Source organism: Marmota flaviventris, chromosome 9 (genome assembly GCF_047511675.1).
Source record: "Marmota flaviventris isolate mMarFla1 chromosome 9, mMarFla1.hap1, whole genome shotgun sequence".
In the NCBI taxonomy this organism is placed as follows: Eukaryota; Metazoa; Chordata; class Mammalia; order Rodentia; family Sciuridae; genus Marmota; species Marmota flaviventris.
In genome coordinates, this window is record NC_092506.1 from 30,284,352 (window position 1) to 30,304,479 (window position 20,128).

The 20,128-nt window shown below is 34.9% G+C and overlaps 1 protein-coding gene across 1 annotated transcript in view; it reads right to left on the reverse strand.

Moving 5' to 3' along the window:
* Positions 1-6,641: 6,641 nt before the first annotated feature.
* Pdhx (pyruvate dehydrogenase complex component X) overlaps positions 6,642-20,128 on the reverse strand; it is a 65,397-nt gene continuing 51,910 nt past the window's right edge. Inside the window, exons 9-11 of the mRNA XM_027936636.2 lie at positions 19,455-19,613; positions 14,308-14,372; positions 6,642-11,917 (exon numbers count right to left, since the gene is read on the reverse strand). Of these exons, the coding sequence (XP_027792437.2) occupies positions 11,659-11,917; positions 14,308-14,372; positions 19,455-19,613 (483 nt within the window). The 3' untranslated portion in view covers positions 6,642-11,658. The remainder of the gene's footprint in view (positions 11,918-14,307; positions 14,373-19,454; positions 19,614-20,128) is intronic.

Sequence of the window (20,128 nt, forward strand, 5' to 3'; positions counted from 1 at the left end):
GGTGAGTGATCAACCTGGAACAGGATCTGTGCACAGGGTCATGACGTGAGGGACCCAGAGAAAGAGAACAGTGCAAATGACCCTTAGGGAAGGTAATGTGTGAGGAGGCGACACACAAGTCACATCCAGTAGAGGGAGCAAGGGGGAGGGGTGGGAGAGGAACAAGGGATCAGAAATGCCAGTGGTTCCCTTTGTTCCATGGAAACATTGTTGCACAGAATATTACTGCCATTTCCAAGTTGGAGAAACTAAGGAACAAAGAAACAAATTTAACTGAATAAGGGAGAAAGAGAAGAGGTGGCACATTAATGAAATAAACAACTCCTTTGTTTCCAATCTCTTTTCCATGCCCAAGAGCAGCCAGTCTTATCAAATCACACATTCCTCCTTTGAAATCAGGCATTCTCTCAAGCAAGGTTTCAAATGGAAATGTCCTAAACCTCAAGTAATGCCCTAATCATCTCCTATTGTCACTGCGAACTGTAACATGGCTCATGTGAACCTAAGTACTTAGGTCTCATCCTAGGACTTGGAACCTGCTCAAGCAAACAATTGCATTCCTAGTGATCCCTGAAAAATTCTTCTTATTTGTTCCTCTGGTCCTTGACCTGTTCATTTTTCATTAGAAATTTGGGGTCAATAAATAAATATACTAGAATTTCCTGACTGCATGGTACCTTTGGTTTATCTGATTTCATGGTACATTTGCTTCCTGGTTTCTCAACAACCTATAATCTTTTCCCTCACAAAAACGTGTATGATGGACTTTTCAGGCAAGTTTAAAACTTTCACTTAAGCTAAGGTGCTTGAGTGACTTTTTATTGGTGACTTCACTGGCCAGGATATATTACAGGGATTACCAAAGCAGTTTCAAAATGACTGGCTCAGTCTTGTGTTGCCCAAGTGACTTTTAGCCCAGCCAAAAAAAGTCTTCATGTTGTTAACTGTCCTGAACACACTCTCATGCTAGTATATAACTCCTCAGTCCTTCCCTTTGGGTCACATTTCCTATTTTATAGTCGAAGCAAGTTGTGGATGCTATACAATTAATATAGATTTAATGTAATATGTACAATTCTGTAAACATGCACTAATGAGGATTTTGTAAGTACCATTTAAAATTATCTGAGGAGGATTTTCAAAGAAACTTTCTATGAATCTGTTTATAATGCAAAAACCCTTTGAAAAAAATAACATCTCTCCCTAAACCATGTGTAATAATATCATGTATTAATTTTACACAATTGTGGAGGTCACCATTCTTTTTTGTTCATTGAGCAAGCTCCACACCAACACAAGAGTCAACCATGCTTTCCCCTTAAGCTTTACTAAATAATATTTGAAAATGTGGGCCACTGAGACAGAAACTTCCCTCATGAGTCAGTAAATAAGCCCAGCAAAAGATCTCATGGTTCCAACTAACTAGACCACAGCCTTTTATATTCAGTTCTGCTTTCTCAGTAGTCTCTGTGTCTAATTTCTAGTTAGGAACTGAGAAATTGGGTTAATTTCTACTTCCGTAGGACTAGCTAAGACATCTCATGCTAACAGTGGTAGAAAAGCAGCAGAATCCCAGGACCTGGGTACTCTTTCCCACTTTCTCTCCCCCACCCCCAGACTCCATGAGGTCCTAAGGGAGTAGAGAACAAGACCAGGCAAAGAAAGAGACACTGCTAATGGGATCTTACCTCAAACCCTGATGAAGTGGGCCCTGGTGAGCTGGCCTGGGCCAAAGCACTCCATTTGCTAGAGGAATTGTTCCTAAATCCGGTTGCACATCCCAACCTCCTGGGAGATTTGTGTTTCTTTTTGCACTAGAGTTACAAGTTTTACCCAGATTTATCTGCAGGGGTGGGCCCTGGATTCTGTTTTAAAAACATGGGGTATTAGCATATGTCATGGTGCCCACCAGCTGTCTCCCAGTCTTAGGGAACCTCCAATCTAAGTTAAAAAGTTGTGATTTGCTGCAGCTGAACAGTACCAGCTTGTGGAGCCAATGGTTAAATTTTCAGGAATTTTGCAAGTGAGTTGCTAAACATAGCCATTACTAAATGCTGAATTTTATAAGCTTGCAAATAAAAATTCTATCCAAAACAAATACCCAAAGCTCATTACTTCCTAATCATTTACTATTATCCATGTTCTTGAGATTTTTGTCTTTTGAATCTTAATGGTGGAAATGATATGCAATGATGCACTAATCTGCATCTTTTCCCAATTTCCCATTCAGTGACACCACATGGATGCTTCAAATCAGAACGCTTTATAGCATGGAAACGAACCACCATAACAAATCAGGGCTTGATATTGTGACTGTCTCTAGACTTACAAAACTGATGGAGAAAATATAATAAAATGTAAATAATAAGGATTAAATTTAAAATGTCATGTGTAAAAAAATTTAAAAAAAAAAACAAGAAGTCATGTCTATTGCTAGTACATTGTAAGCAGAACAAAATCTGAGGAAATATTCTCCTAGTATTTGAAAATTATCTGATTCAGTAAGACAGTACTTTCTTCATTGACAAGCAAGTAAAATTACATTTAAGTCCTTTTTGTTTCTGGTAGAAGAAAACATAACTTTCATGTTGGGAGCTACACTTATCAACTGCAACTCTGACTGAGCTACAGTAAAAGAGTCTGTAAAAATTAGAGAGAGCATTCTGTGAGAATTACATACATAAATTTAAAATAAGGAATATTGCATATTCTAGTATTTATCAATTATGTATCTTATTGTGAGTAAAGTTTATAGTAGACTTACATTTGGTTATACATACACATTTCTTCCTTGGAGAGCTGGTTGTTAAACATTTCCAGCACACCACTGACTAAACCAAGAACAGAAACAGTGTGCTTCCTCCTTGGCTTCTATTCTCCAGGTCTACACTCTTCAGTTTACCATTCTCGTCAAGGAAAGTACAAAGGAGGGGTTGGGGGTTGTGGCTCAGTGTGAGAGCACTCACTTAGCACGTGTGAGGCACTGGGTTAGATCCTCAGTACCATATAAAAATAAATAAAATAAAGGAATTGTGTCCAATTAAAAAAAAAGTACAAAGGATTATACAGTTACATCAAAAGGAAAATAAATTGTCCTTAAGATCCAAAGCAGAGAATTTAATGGTCCTAATCAAGTCCTTGGTAAGACAGCTGCCTGACCATACCTGCCAAGTGGAGAAAAAGAGTGAATCCTAACAGAGGGCACTCTTGGAACCAGAGCCTGATAAGCACCTTCCCCCTTGAGGAGTCCACATCCACATCAGATGCTGGCTTCTAGGGGACAGGAGTTTGAATTTCCTGGCCAAATTTGGCACATAACAAAGAACATTTCTACCTTCCAGCAAATGAAGTACAGGTGAATACCACAGCTTCTTTCGCATTTATTTCAAAATCATCATCACTTGTGATTTGGAAATGTCTTCATAAAGGTGAAGTAAAACACAATTAGCAAAGTACAGGAATTTTCTAAAATCATGTTACCCAATAGTCTTGTTTGGTAACTTTAAGCAAATTACAATAACCATTAAGTATTAAATGAGTTTTCTTCAGTGTGGGGGTGGGGATGGGAGCAATGAAACCTGTTTTTTTTTTTTTTTTTTTTTAATGGCAAGTCCTGTATTTAATCAAATCAGGTCACTGACTGTCCATGTTATTCTTAAATCCTTGTCCATGTGACTATTCAATTTTTTACATTCAGTAAAAAATATAATTGGTGTTCCACATTTTTCATGACTATTTTTTCCATTTTGTCTTATTCCACCCATCTTATCTTCTCCTTCATGATTTTTTTCCTTTAAGGTGTGGGGGAAGGGAAGCAAAAGTCCACCAAGTATCTCTTGTCATTATCTGACATGAGGCAGAGACCTTTGCTGAAAGCTCACCCTCCAATAAAAGGGAGTGAAATATTTCATTTATGTAAAAAAACACAACTGTTCCAAGAGACTCTTTACTATTCACAGTTGCAAAAAGTCAACATGCAGAAAGACTTCTCTGGCCTCCACACACAAGATGAGTCAATACCAGCACCTTAAAATGTTCACTATTGACCCCAAATAAAAGCGAAACTGGCTTGAGAACATTTTACAAAATGCATGTTATGGGGTAGACTTCAACATTAACAGTGCCTTTACTTAACTGTATGTTTCTGAAAGCTAGGCACAGAACTGCTCCAAGGAGACTCCCTCAGTCCCTCTTAAAAAAAAAAAAAAAGGAGTGTTTGGTGAAGGTTCAAGTGTCCCCGATGGGGTCCACTGAGGAGAGAGGAGAAACCCAATCAGCCGGGCACCCTACAAAGTAGAAGCCTCGTGTCAACACTTAACCAACTAATACCTGTGGTATGATAATACATCCTGGGAGGAGTGATATACTGGATATGAAAGCATATCCAAGAAACTTAAAATCAACTTGAGAACCTACTAAACTCTGGTATCTACATAGAAGAAACAAGTATTTTTTGTGGTTAAAGAAGTTTCGTTTTAAAAATTTGTCAGACATTTCTTTTTCTGTAACTTATTATCCCAGAGGAAAATTTAAAAAACTCTTTGGTCATTACCCACTGGCTCTCTAAGTAAGATGCAGAGGTGGTGTTTTCCCATTTGACCCTTAATTATTAATCCACGTCAGCTTATCCCTTTCAGAAGGCTAAAGAAATACATCACTTATCAATATTAAAATCCAGAAGAAACTAAAATGTCAGATTTCTGTGTTTTCAGCCACAGATTTACTTCTATGATATGTGTAATAACTATAGAAGATGCTACTGGGAAGCTTATCAAGATATTTCCACTATACCAAAACAGCAGTGTGTCCCCAGCTAATGAGTCCTGTTAATGTGCTAAACTCTATAATTTTGTTTGATCTTGGACAAGGTTGTGACAAGGGCTTTTGACTTAATAACACATGCAGAGTATTTGCAACAATGCTTGGAACACAGTAAGCCAGCTATTAGAACTGTATTATTCTATTTTCATGGGTAGCATACGAAGTTTGAAGGTTTGTAGATACTAGTGAGAACTAAGTAATTGGGTAAGTGAAAAAATTATATAGAAGTCCTGTAATTTCCAAATAAAATGACATTTTTGACACTTTTGTTTTTGATGAATCCAAACTTACTTTACCAGTTTTTCCATTTTTAAGACTTTTTTTTTTTAAACAAAGCTATTCCTCTTGATATTTTCCAAAGTTGCAATGGTTCATTCTAGAAAAAGAAAAAATATGCAAAACCCCTATACCCTATCCTATACCCTATTGAATATTGCACTTCCATTTTGCCCAAAATTCATAAGCTCCTATAGCAAAGAACATTTTCTGAGTAGTAAAATGCAAAGCTCTTTTTGTCCAAGCAACTCCCTATATGAGCACATTTCCTTCTAACTTAAAATTTCTTATTGTAGTGATATGTACATGTACTGAGTCAAGGTCTTGGAAATAAACTGGGAGCCCCAAAATTTGGTTACTGAAATCACAACAACAACAATAACAAAAATAGGATGGGAGTTGGTTTTAATAGCAATTTAAAAACATGGTTAAAAATGTTACCTTCTCTACATCTTGGGAGCAAATTTTTACCCCTTACACATCAGATAGAGCACTAATCTCTAGGGGATATAAAGAATTCAAAAAGCTAAACACTAGAAAAACAAATAATCCAATCAGTAAATGGGCCAAGGACATGAATAGACACTTCTCAAAAGAGGATATACAATCAATCAAGAAATATATGAAAAAATGTTCATCATATCTAGCAATTAGAGAAATGCAAATCAAAACTACTCCAAGATACCATCTCACTCCAGTCAGAATGGCAGCTATTATGAAGACAAACAATAGTGAGTGTTGGTGCAGATGTAGGGAAAAAGGTACAGTCACACATTGCTGGTGGGACTGCAAACTGGTGCAGCCAATATGGAAAGCAGTATAGAGATTCCTTGGAAAACTTGGAATGGAACCACCATTTAACCCAGCTATCCCTCTCCCAGCATACTACAGGGACACAGCCACATCAATGTTTATAGCAGCACAATTCACAATAGCTAAACTGTAGAACCAACCTAGTTGACTTTCAGTAAATGAATGGACAAAGAAACTGTGGTATATATACACAATGGAATATTACTCAGCAATAAAAGAGAATAAAATCATGGCATTTGCAGGTAAATGGATGCAGTTGGAGAAGATAATGCTAAGTGAAGTTAGCCAATCCCCCCCAAAAACAAATGGCATATGTTTTCTGATATAAGGTGACTGACTCATAGTGGGGTAAGGAGAGGGAGTATAGGAAGAATAGAGGAACTCTAGATAGGGCATAGAGGGGAAGGAGAAGGGAGGGGCCGGGGGTTAGCAATGATGGTGGAATGTGATGGACATCATTATCCAAAGTACATGTATGAAGACACAAATTGGTGTGAACATACTTTACATACAGAGATATAAAAAAATATGTTCTATATGTGTAATAAGAATTGTGATGCATTCCGCTATCATGTATTTAAAAAATAAAAGGAATTGAAAAATGTCACCTCCTCTGTGAAGTCTATTGTTGAAATGTATTCAGGCACATAAATATCCTTTATCTAGTTTAGGCCAATTGCAGTTAAGGGCTCTTAGCTATGTATAGTAGGTGTTCACAATTGTTGAATGAATATCTTTCAATATTTTATTTAAAAATAAATGTCTCTTCCAGCGAATCAGGTAATTTATTTGAAATGGAGTGACAATATTTTCTGAATACCTGTAACTGGACAGATTTCTACCCACAAAAGAGGTCTACCATGGTTTGCTATACAAAATGTCTTAACATTTCTTCTTATTCTAAATAATGAAATGTACACTTTACTTCCCATGTTCTGACAATCTCTTGTGCCAGTTATTAACTTAATTTCTTGAAGATTAAAAAATACCCTTTGAGGCCAATTCTACTACAATAAAGACCATTTTAAAAACATTTCTCCTTTACAGCAAGCACACTGTTCAGCTTCCTCAGTGGAAGACACTGATAGTTCTGCTCATGCATAGCTGGTCAGCAGCTGTAGAACACCTAGTGATGATCTGGCCCTACTTTGAGTACAGAATGACAGCCTCAGTTGGTGTGAGGATCACCTTCCCATGTCCCTAACATAGACACCATGTGTTCCAGACTCCCACCCTCAGTGGCATCCAAATTCCAGTACACCAGCTGAGGGTTCCTTGTGTCCTGGAGACTGGCTCCCTGTTTGCTTGGTGATCATGGACAAATCTGGCCTAGGCAACCCAATGAACTTCTCTGCCATCACCCATTGGTCCTCATTGAGAGGATGCTGACAGTTAATAGAAGCCTGGAATCTCTGAAATAAAAGATAAGTTAACTTTTAGCTTTGAACTTGGACCAGATTCAAAACTATTTACAAAAGATAAAATGTTCTATATATTTATTCTTACAGGCATTATAACACTCATTTTTTTTTTTTTTAGCTTCTATTTTTCTAAGCCTTCCATTAAAAGTATAAGGGGCTGGGGTTGTGGCTCAGTGGTAGAGCACTTGCCTAGTATGTGTGAGGCACTGGGTTCGATTCCAGGCACTGCGTGTAAAATAAAATAAAGGACCATCGACAACTTAAAAAAAAAAATTAGAAAAAAAAAGAGTGTGAGTCAAAGCACTTAACTTTAGCATTTCAGATTAATAGTAGTTGTTTATAATGAAAACAACAAAAACCCCTTAGTACTTCTTATACACTTTCATCAGAAAGAGAAAGAAAATATGAAGGTGTGGTCATATAATAAACATACTAGTGTTATCACTGAAGAACAAGACCTTCAGTAGAACCATCTCACCTGCAGTATCACAGCTCAGAAAGAAACATTTTGCAGCATGGCAATTTGACCTTTTGTACCATAGAACTGAACTCAAACCCCAGTTGTGGAACCTGTGAGCTTTGGCCCATTTGTGTAACCTCCGAGTATGTGTGTGTAATCTCTGACATTCTATGAAGGAGGTGTATCATTGCAAAACAGAATATACTTCCCACATAGAATGGAGGCAATTAAACAGGATAAGCTACCAGTACAATGACTCTTCCTTGTATCTTCATTTTATAGGTCAAAATACAGAAATAAGTTTTTTTGCCAAGAGCACAGCAATTTATAGATAAAGCTGAAATTAAAATCCTCTTGATTTATGAGTATACAAACTTGGGAAGAAAAGAAAATCTTAAGATTTAAGTAAGTAGTTCTGTTGGGAATGATGATAATTTATTACTATCCTGTATCTCTTGATACATAGCATTCCTTAGCAGGCTGATGATGAGGCAATGATATCAAGTATAATGTTAAACTTTATATAATCAAAGAAACAAAAAAAGCCGCTACTGAAAGAGGCTAATAGTTACATTTCAAAATGCATCTGTATACTATCTTATAATTTCAATTAAATGGTGTCTTCAATATTGAAATAGTAGACAAATCATACTTTCCCTCTAGCCCTGTTTCCATCTCCCAACACCATTAGACACTAGAAAAAAAATTAAAAACCCCCAACTATTTAAAATGACTTCATTGAAAAAAACGATTGCTTTTTCTAATGACAAAAAGTTTAAATGTCAACTGAAATATCATCTGCTATATGTAACTTATCAGCTTACTCTTTTTGATATTGGCAAATGTGAGCCAAGGGGGGCTGTGCTTTGGACAGGAAAGGACACCACTGCTGCTGTACTGTCTGATCAAATACACCCAGCCCATGTGTTCACAGCACACCACAGCATCCCTCTTTAAAGACACTGACCTATAGCAGATCTTAATCAGTGACTGCTTTCACTAGAGCAAAAACTTCTAGCAGATTCCTGCTGACTGGTGTCCTCTCCCCATTTTTACAAAAATTGCATATTAAGGCTGAATGAATCTTGAAAAATTTTTAACTCTGAATTGTTACTTCCTTCTTCAAAAATCCAAAGCTTCCCATTAAAAACATCATGTTTAAATTAATGGCTAATTCTTACCCAGAGCACACTTGATTCTTTCATTTTGCTTTACCTGAGACAAAGCCCATCAGGATGCAATGTGTAATGAGGACACTAATGTGTAATGGGAACTAAGATTTAAGTGCCATTTTAATTCTTCTTGCATATTCTCACTATAATATACATTAACTCACAGCACCACCTATCTGTCAATGAAATAGTAGAAAACAAGGTTTACTTTCCACATAATGGCCACATAGCTGGTCTATACAATTTATTGTGAAATTAAGTCCAAAGCTTAAAAAAGAAGATAATCTAAAAATAGAAGTTCCATTTGACATTTTATAAAATACCTTCTAATGGTACATATAAATGTCTTGGTCATGTCTTAAGTAAAAGTCTGGTCAGCAGGATTCATATGATTTTAATCTAGCACAAAACAATGAATAAAAAAATATTAACTAGAAATTGCAATTAGGGAGAAGCAGACTTATAAATCCCAATAATCATGGGTATTTTCATGCCTAAGTGTTAGCTGGAATGTGTGTGGCTTTTCCTTAGAAATATCTTAGTCATTTCCTGTTTAAATAGGAAACAAGGAAGACAGTTACAGCATTTCATTTTTCTATCTTTTCTGTGTTTTGTGTGTTTTGTTTTTGTTTTTGCAGTGCCAGGGATTGAACCCAGGGCCTCATGGGTACTAAGCTAATGCTCTACCCCTGGGCTACATTCCCAGCCCTATCCTTGCTGTGTGATACCTATATTAGAACTAAATCAGACCAGCTGTGTTGTCCACAAAGAATTAAAATGTCTTCACCTGACACCACATGTGTGTGCAGTTCACAATAGTTCTACAAGACAGGTTGAGCTGGGCATCACCACCCATCTCAACTACAGGGAAATGATACACGCTGTTTATGGACATTAGTCCATGGAAAACAGAACTCCAAGTCAAAGATTATTTACGGCTGTTTCATGCTCAAATGCTCAAAACAACCAGGAAAAAAAAAAATAATCCCTCCAAATAATTTCCGCAAAACTGACTCTGGAGCTGGGTGCAGTGGCACATGCCTGTAATTCCATTGACTCAGGAGGCTGAGACAAAATGATTGCAAGGTCAAGGCCAGCCTCAGCAACTTGGCAAGACCTTGTCTCAACAAACAATCAGAAACACAAAAAGAGCTGGGGATGTGGCTCAGTGGTAAAGCACCCATAGGTCATATCCCCAGTACCAACAAAATGCCACACCAAACCAACGATGACAAAAAACTGACCTTGAAAATAATGTAATTTATAAAAGTTATTTTGAAAATTGCATTTGGTTACAAATTTCAGAAAGTTAATATGACAAAAGTTTCAAAGACTATTTTTAAAAATGGCTATTAAAATTGAGTAACTAAATTAAGGATTTTCTTAGCAATTGATACACTGAGGCACTAATTATTTTAGAAGACTCTTCTGTTAGGTCTTAATAGTTCATCATGTCATACCTAATGTAACTTGTACCATACAGTCTTTCTTCTGGTGATTTATGCCAGTAGATACTAGTGGGAGCCTTTCTGTGACTGGTGAATTAAATTACCATTCATTACCATCCAATTTAAATACAGTTATCTCACCAGCATAGCAGAGTTGCCAAACCAGAGAAACTCTTCTAACATTGATAATGCATCTGTTCTTCTTCAATATTCTCTTCTACTCCTTCCAAAGTTTAACATTCCTTATCAGCTACTTTTCTAATATTATTCTATTTCAATTCCTCCTTTCCTCCTGTAGAGTTCCTTTTAATATGTTCCTGAGAACTTACTAGTCTACTTCAAGGTTTTACTTAGACTTCTGTCCTAATATTCAAAGTAAAATAGAAATTTTTATACTTTCTCACATTTTATTGCACAATACAAACTTGATTAAAATGTACTAAGAAACAACATTTATGTTTAAGTCAATATTAACTTAAAGTGTATGGTAGGAGACAACAATTTATTTAAATATATTTCAACTCAGCATGAAGGCGAGCATTTACTTATGAAAGTTTAAATGAAGAAAGGTCTTTCACTGAATCAACCAACTTTTTTAGTTTCTCTTTCTCCATTTTTGTGCCTTTTATCTTCTTAAAAGTTCACAGTGTTACAGAAGTGAAAAATAAGACTGATAGAAACATATATGGCTAAAACACTTATGGCTTTATATACATCAAAAATTTAATAATGTTGCCACAACCCCTGATACAGTGTGATCCTTATTTATTTACTACTATGCAGAATAAACTTCTGTACATATTAAATTGTTCAAGTATATCTACATCAGTGTTTTGTAAAAAAAGAGGTCCCACTGCTAACTCAGCAGAAATCTCTTTGAAGACTACTTCTAACTCCAACACAACTAAGGCAGAATGTTATTTTCGAATGTACAACATATTGTACATTCTAAAATATCCCAAAATGTTCAAATGAGCCAAACGTAAACTATGATTTTTACCTAGTTTAATACCCCTTCTGTACAGCACCAGAGGTTAAAAATAGATCTGGCTAAGTAATGTTCTTTTTTCTTTATTAGGAACAGTTTATCTCTACTTATTTCTACAACAATAAACCCAAATTGAAAATAAAGACAACTTGGATCAAATGCTTTCCCCTTAAATAAATAACATTTATGTTCTTTCATACTTAAATACTTAATTATTTTCTTGGTAAAAGCTATTCAATTAGCCTCTTGATTTAGAGGATTAGGCAAGCCGGATAGGATTCTCTAGGTTTGCTTTAAAACTTTCTAGAAACTTGGTAGCCAGTTCGTCATCGACCACTCGACTGTCACTTGACATTGTGACTGTTATGAGTTGGTGCTGCTGCAGTTTGGCATTCCCCTCTTCATCTTCAGTGAGCTTGAGGACAGGTCGGAATCTCCCAACAGCCAAAATGCAGGCCTGTGGAGGGTTGATCACTGCAGTGAATTCATCGATGCCGAACATCCCCAGGTTGGAAATACTAGAGAGGGAAAAGGCAACAGAAGGTGGTGTGAATGCAGCCAAAATGTTTTCCTTGAAGCATCTTTTTTTATTTTACTAAAAAACAGTACCTGTGCTACTGAACCTTCTATCGAGCTATTCAAAGACCTAAAGGATATGTACCGGCATGCATGTGAACATTATATCTATTATCAAACATTTAGCATTGAACTGGAGGTCCTAGGCAGTGAAATATGGCAAGAAAAAGAAAAGGTATAAATATTAGAAAAAAAAAAAAAAGGAATCGCTATAACTTGATTATGTACATGGAAAATTGAAGGTTCTAAAGATAAATTATTATTAAGTGAATTTAAGTCACTAGATAAAAACATAATTATATATGTTACAATGATTAGATCATGAAATTGAAAAAATTGCCATTTATAATGGTATTAAATATCAAATATCAAGAAATAAATTTAATGAAATAACATGAGATCTCTACAAAGAAAATTATAAAATATAACTGAAAGGACTCAGAAAACTCAACAAGACTTAATACTTGGAAGATGATAATTTTCCTCCAGTCAGTCAAGAGTTAATGGAATCAAAATACGACCAGGGTGGGGAGTATGTACATGTGTGCTGTATGTATGTATAAAATATGTCAAATTGATTTTAAAATTTATTTGGAATATGAAAAGCTAGAAAAGACAATCTTAAGAGTAAAAAAAAAATTGAAAAATTTTCCTGAACATATATCAAAGCTATTATAGTTTAGTTATAACAGAACAAGAGACAGAAAACACAATAATTAAGCATACCAATATATACATGGTCATGTTCTCAATGCTATGGAGGAGAAATTAAATTTCAATATATGTTGGGTTCAATTAATATCCATATGAGGGAAGTAAAGAAAACCCTGACTTCTACTTCATTATCATGTAAAAATCCAATTTCAGATGACTATGATCTACATGTGAAAAGTAAAAATAGAGTGCTTCACAATGATCACATAGAAGAATTAACTTCATGACTATTGGTCAGGCAAAAAGTTCCCAACAAAATAAATAGTGCCAAACAAACAAACAAACAAACAAAAAACTGATAAGTAGAAATCATTAAAATTCAGAACTTCTGTTCATTAAAAAAAAAAAAAAAAAAAATCACCAAGGAAGACAAAAGGCAAGCCACATGGGAAAAGGTATCTGAATTAGTACCTATCCTACAAAGGCCTGTGTATCTGGAAATAACAATAACTCCTACAAATAACTTTCAAATCTGGATGCAAGACTTCAACAGCACTTTATCTGATGAGTTACAAGATACCCAAATGGCTGAAAAATGCAAAAGTACTCAACCTTATTAACTGGCATTTCCCTAACAATAAAGAGCACCACTACACCCTGGAAGAATCATTAAAATTTAAAAGATAACATTAAAATGTTGGCAAGAATGTAGAGCACTGGGAATTCTGAAGTACTGCTGAAGGAAGTATAAATTTGTATAACCATTTTGGAAGATTATTTGGCAGTATCTATTAAAGCTTTTAATTCAAGAATTCTACCTTTGGGTCCATAGTGTCTATAAAGCAAAAATGTCACATAGTTACCATAATACACTAGTAAGAACACCCATTGTATCATTATTTTCAATAGTACCAATCTGGAAACATAATACCTATCAAGAGGAAAATGGACACTAGCACTTTTATACAACAGAATGCTATATTCTACAATAAGGAATAAATGGCTGCTTCACATAACAATCTGGTGAATCTCTCAGACATTAGTGATGAGTGAAAAAAAAAATAACATCAGGCAATAAAGAATACATAGCATTTACATAAAACCCAAAACCAGCACAGTGGTTACCTTTGTGTGTGGGGGGGGGGATGATAAAAGGAGGCTTCTAGGATATTAGTGATGTTTTCTATCTTTCTTTGGGTGATTACTCAAGTTTCTTTACTTTATAAAATATTCAAGGTATGCTCAGTGCATTTTACTGTATGAGACACTTAAAAATACAGCTGATAATAACTAACACAGAGATCATAAATAGAAAGAAAATAGCTGAGGTTTATAAATGTATTGTATTTATAAATTCATTTAAAATAAAAGTTCATTATTTAAAATAAGATTTTAAGAACCTGAATGTCATTTCGTGCTGGTCACTGTCCATTCAAAAGAATGCTTAGTTCAATGCTAATAGGTTCTTATAACTAATAGGTTCTTATAGCTAATAGGTTCTTATAACATGACTAGTCTAAAAAATATTTTTACATATTCTGTTATCTAAATAAATTATGTAATATTTTGCTTAAATTAAAAAAATTTTTCAGATAAATAAATAAAACAGGTTGACATGGACTTCATAAATTATATCTATTACTTTGATGCTACTGATAATTAAGAATTTAAATCTTACCTAAAAGATCCTCCTTGGTATTCTTCAGGTAACAATTTTCCATCTCTTGCTTTCTTTGATAATGCCTGAGAAAAACAAAAAGTGAAGCATGACAACAAAAGAATGTTATATATTTAATCATGTCACTTGAAATATTTGTACAGGCTACACTCTTACCTTTACTCTCACAACTTTACAACTTGTTAGATATATATACTTTTCTTTAATACAATTTTAAGGACAAACAAGTTACAGATAACCCAAGGAGCTAAAGTTCAGCAAGTCCTTAATTTTTTTTCAAATAACCCTGTACATCAATAATATGCATAATGTTTCAGTATCTTCTATATACACAAAAATTTTCCTTGTAAGACAAAAATTCTAATCAATACATCCGCCAAAATTTACTTAATCATTTTCCTAGTGTTGTAATTTGGTTCACTGATTTCTTCTGAACTATTCCAGATAAATTTTCAGAAGTGGAATTATAGTACACCTCAGAGAATGGCTTTTTTTAAGTTCTGGAAACCATAGGTGAAACATTTCCTGAATGAACCAGTCACAAGGAATATAAAAATTACTAGTTTCACATCACACTTTTTATACTGATTTCTAAAAACTGAGGGAAATGCCAGATGACACAGGCATTTAGAAAACTAGTTAAAGTTTCCTCACACTTGCACTTGAAATTAACTGTAGTTCTGTCAACCTTTATTTCTCAATGCTTCAAAAGCAAAGGACAGAGGTTGAGTCATTATACACAAAAATTAATAATTAATTTATGAGGGGAAGGGTAGAAAAAAAAGTAAAGTCAGTCATTTGGGTAGATGAAATAAATTTGGGGCTTACTTAATACTTTGTATTACTTAGCCAACATTACAATTACAGTTGAGAACTATTTAATTTTAAACCATTAACAACTTTTAAGTCCAAAAGTGATCAACACATTATTGTGACTTACTGCTAACTGAAACAATTAGAAATTTGGATAGAGTTACTTATAATTCTACATGAATTTAAAGCGAAAATGAAGATAAGCTTTGACTTGTATAATGCTTGGAACATTAGAACAATTTACAAACATATTATCTTTGGCCTTTAAGCAATATAATTATGCACATGGTTTGAACAAACATGTATCACATGAACTTTGAAAGACTTTTTTTTTTTTAAAGGCAGATGATCTCAACAGATTCTAGTGAATTATCAGGCAGGAATAAATAAATTTTATTTATTTATTTATTTTTTCACGAGCTCTATTATTATTATTATTATTTTTTGCATTAAAATTCTTAATACACCTTTATACCACAATTTATCATATCTCTGTATACAAGTCTCTGTAGATCATCTATCAGCAGGATATATCTGTCAATGAACTTTAATAAGAGACCAAAATATGTATAAAGTCTGCTGATTCTGAAACTTTGTAATTCTAACTGGGATCTCCTGGGAATGTGAACTTTAAAACTTTAAAGTGCATGTTACCTGAAGAATCCAGCTGAAAGGAAAAGAGGCTAGCAAATATTTCTACAATAGTTCATAACCTTTGCTAATTCATTCAAAAAAATTCACTGGGTCCTTATGAGGTAAACTTTGTCTCTGCCTTTTAAAACTTTACAATTAATGAAGAATTAAACTTAGCATGGGATCTAGGGCTTACTACTATGTTACTTTATTCATGGAATTACACAGTTGAACTTGGCTGGCACCTGCAGTTACTGATGGTCAAAAAGTGCACAGGTAGCACAGGTGTCTTTAATGAGGGATCCACAGATCTACAAACTCTTCAAAAATTATCAACAAAAGTTTTTATTGAAAAAAAAAACTTAAATAAGTTCATTGAGAAACACCAAAGCACAGGAGAGTGCAATTATTACTGAAAGAAAAAATGCAGCTATACTTGGATACCCAGGCAGATGCTGTTTTCTGCAGAGCAGGACAGATCCATTATGATCTTGCTTGATTTGCATTGATCCCCAATCTTTATTGGATATGAAGGACACACACACACATACACTCACTCTCTCTCTCTTTTTAGGTTTCTAATATAAACTCTAGTTCATATATTAAAACAGACACATGCATATAGACATACACACACTCTTTCTCTCTCTCTAGGTTTCTAATATAAACTCTAATTCATATATTGAAAGAGACGCATTCACATGCACATGCATATAGACACAAACATATGCTCAAGGTTTCTAATTGTTGCATAAATGCTTTTTAATGACTGCTATTTCACAGCAGCTAAATGAACATTATCCTTGTGAAAAAGACATTAAACACATAGTTTTGAAGCCATAGTTACAACAATACCACCCCAAACTTATTTATTTTTTAAAAAATCATGTTTATATCTTCTAAACCATTTTAGCAAGAAGCTAATTTTGGAAAAAATCAGGTCTCTCGCTCTGTACACTAAAGAACTGCTATGCTAATATACCAAGCATGGTGCCTGCTTCTCATGAAAAGCCTCAGGGTGTCTCCAAGCCGCCTTATTCCTGATTGGAACCAGGGGTGATTATATGGATAAAGTTTGTTATGCTTTGTTACCATGTGATCCACGGGCCTGGCATGAGACATGACCAGCAAAAGTGCTCCACACAAGAATGTATGGGGTAGACCAATCAAATCCAATTTTTGGCAACTAGGAGCAAGAGAAAGAAAAAGTGGTGCCAAACAAGGAGAATTTGGAAAGTAAATAAATAAAAAGAAAGTAAACAGTAAGAAGGAAGAGAGAGGTAGTATGGTGTAGAGGTGATTAAGGACGAGTTCTAGGATCAAACTGGCTAGGTTTAAATAAATCCTCACTGCTACCATTACATCACCCTGGGCTAACGGGATTAAATAAAATACTGAGCCCAGTGCCTGGCACATCAGAGGATCAAGGGAGGAATGTTGATCACAGACAGCAGGGTGGGAAAGAAGCAGGTAGAATGGAAAGCACAGAGGAGTACTCAAAGCTTAGCAAGCCTTAGAGGTGCCAAGTACCAGGAAATGCTCAAGGACTACCAGGGACCATTACATTCCAAAGGTTCTGACTGCCTTCCCACTGCAGTCAGGCCCCGCTGGAGGCTGCTCAGAGTACCTCACTACCTCTAAAACAGGCTTTCAGACTCAAGGAAAGAGAATGCTGATATAACTGTTTTACATATTACAGTTGCTAAACTGCTACATTGCCCAGAAACAAAGAAACCATACACATGGTTCATTTTTAAAATCTAATGAAGGGCTGGGGATGTGGCTCAAGTGGTAGCACACTCGCCTAGCATGAGCGGGTCGCTGGTTTCGATCCTCAGCACCACATAAAAAATAAAGATGTTGTGTCCACCGAAAACTAAAAAATAAATATTAAAAAATTCTCTCTCTCTCTGTTAAAAAAATAAATAAAATCTAATGAATATAAAAGTAAATCTCTAGGTCTATTGTTAAGGTCGATGACTAACATTTAGATAGTACCTTATACTTCACGTGTAATCAACACTTAATCTCATTTGAACTTCACAACAACACTGAAATGCATGTATTCTCAGTGCTGCTGAGAAACTTTGATGAATAAAAGGCATGTATACAGCCCCTGTATTTGCTGATTCACTTTCCACAGCTTCAGTTAGTTACCCATGGTCAACCTCAGTCTGCAAATATTAAATAGAAAATTTGAGACATAAACAGTAAGTTTTCAACTGTCTGCTGTTCTGAATAGCAGGATAAAATCTTGAACCAACCTTCCTGCCCAGGGCATGAATCATCCCTTTGTCTAGTACATGTACACTACATATACGTACCTCCCCACCAGTCACTCAGCTTATCTTGGTACTAGATCAACTGTCCCAGTATCACAGTGCTTATATTCAAATAATTCTTATTTTACTGAAAAATGGAGGCCCGAGGGGCAAGAATAGTGATGCTGGCCATTTTATAATAATATACTATTGTAACTTCATTATTAGTTGTTAATCTCTTACCACGCCTAATTTATAAATTAAACTTTATCATGGGTATGTAGGTATAGGAAAAAAAAACCCAGCATATTTAGGGTTGTTTCATGCATCCACTGGAATACATTCCCATGTGGGATAAAGGGAAATCACTGTACAATGTCTCAGTAAATCAATCTATTACTTTGACTCTTGACTTGGACAAATTAATATGACCCTTCAATTAAGAAAAAGTTGCATTTTCACCCATGCACACATACTCTGCAAATCTTCAAGAGAGGAAAAAACACCTTAAAATATCAACTACATTGAGTTTACCTTTAATTACATCTAAGTCTAAAATTCAAGTAAGCTCAACATTTAGGGGTATGCATTTAAAACCAAAATAACTTCCATCCACTTATTTATTTTGGTCAAAGAGTCTTACACATTTATACTGTCAGCTCACCAAATAAGTCTTATCTTCTTTTTATTCATCTTATAACTTGTTCTACCACTAAACATATAATAGGTCCTTACTAGATGGATAAAGAAAATAAATCAGCTACTCAAATGAATCTGAAGATTTCAATATAAACACTTCAAGACCTATGATACTTCAGCCAAGAAATACCCTTGCAAATTACTGAGGCTGGAAAGGCTGACCTACTGCCTGTATTCCTGCTTATTCAACAAGATTTTTAGTGGAATCAGATTCCTCCATATTGAAGCTAAAAAAGAAAACTTCTTTTCGAGATATAGGAAAAACAAAGTACCTTGCTTCTGGAATGCTAAGTACTTTTACTGGTCTCAATTTTAAAGAGGAAATGAATAAAATAAACTTTACGAATGGAATATTGTTAATACTGAGGTCTGGCTATGATTATTTCATAGAAATGTAGTTTCAGCTTTATTTCAACTTTAAATAACCTAATACTATCTTAAGCAGCATCTTTAGAATTGAATTCTGGATTCTGTGAAATAAAGCTTGTATCTGGAACTTTTTAATAAAGTAGCCTTCTTATTTATCTGTATTTTACTTCTGAGTTTTTGATTATTAAATTTTCTTAAATTGGGTCATATCTGAATAAAAACTTAAACGTTTATAATTCACAGATGAGAATCATTTGAAATATCCCCTCCCCCACAAATTACGGTGTAACCAGAATGTTAAGACTTTATTGGAAAGGAATTAAGTGAAAGGATCTGCTAACAATTTGAAAGCACAGTATTTGTAAGACATACCTTTACAGAGTCAGCAATTTCCTGTATACCTTTAGCAGCAGCATCTTTTATGATTGGTGTAATCAAACCTTTATCTGTTGCCACAGCCACTGAAATGTCAATAGAGGGCAGTTGCTTCGGGCCCTCTCCATCCCAGCTTACATTTACTCCTGGCATTTGCTGAAGTAGAAAAAAACATGTTATTAAAACTTTAGACTGAGGTGATTACAGAAAAATAATTAATGTTTTATCTATTTTCCAAAGTGAATATAGTTGGATAGAAGAAAATACATAACATGGTTCCAATCTCTATGTTGTTTATTATTTATGTTTAAGAAAAATAATTAAACACATATTTTTTGAAGTAAGCTTGAGGAAATCCTGATGGTGTATGTTCTGATCTTTTTACATCATGGCTAAAAAAGGGTTTCCTTTATTAAAACTAATTGCCAGAAGGCAGTTAATGATCATTATGCTTCCTACCTCATGATACGCAATATGACCTTGAGGAGGAGAGGGGAGCAGAAAGGGTTAGTGATATTCAACTACATTCCTTTGGCATAAAGGAAGCCTGACTTTTTAGCACAGCTCTGGAGTATATATTAGCAAACCCTCAATAAATGACTACCCAATTTAAAGAGGTTTCCTAAGCTTCATAAGATACATACTACATATGAGCACGTACACATTTAACA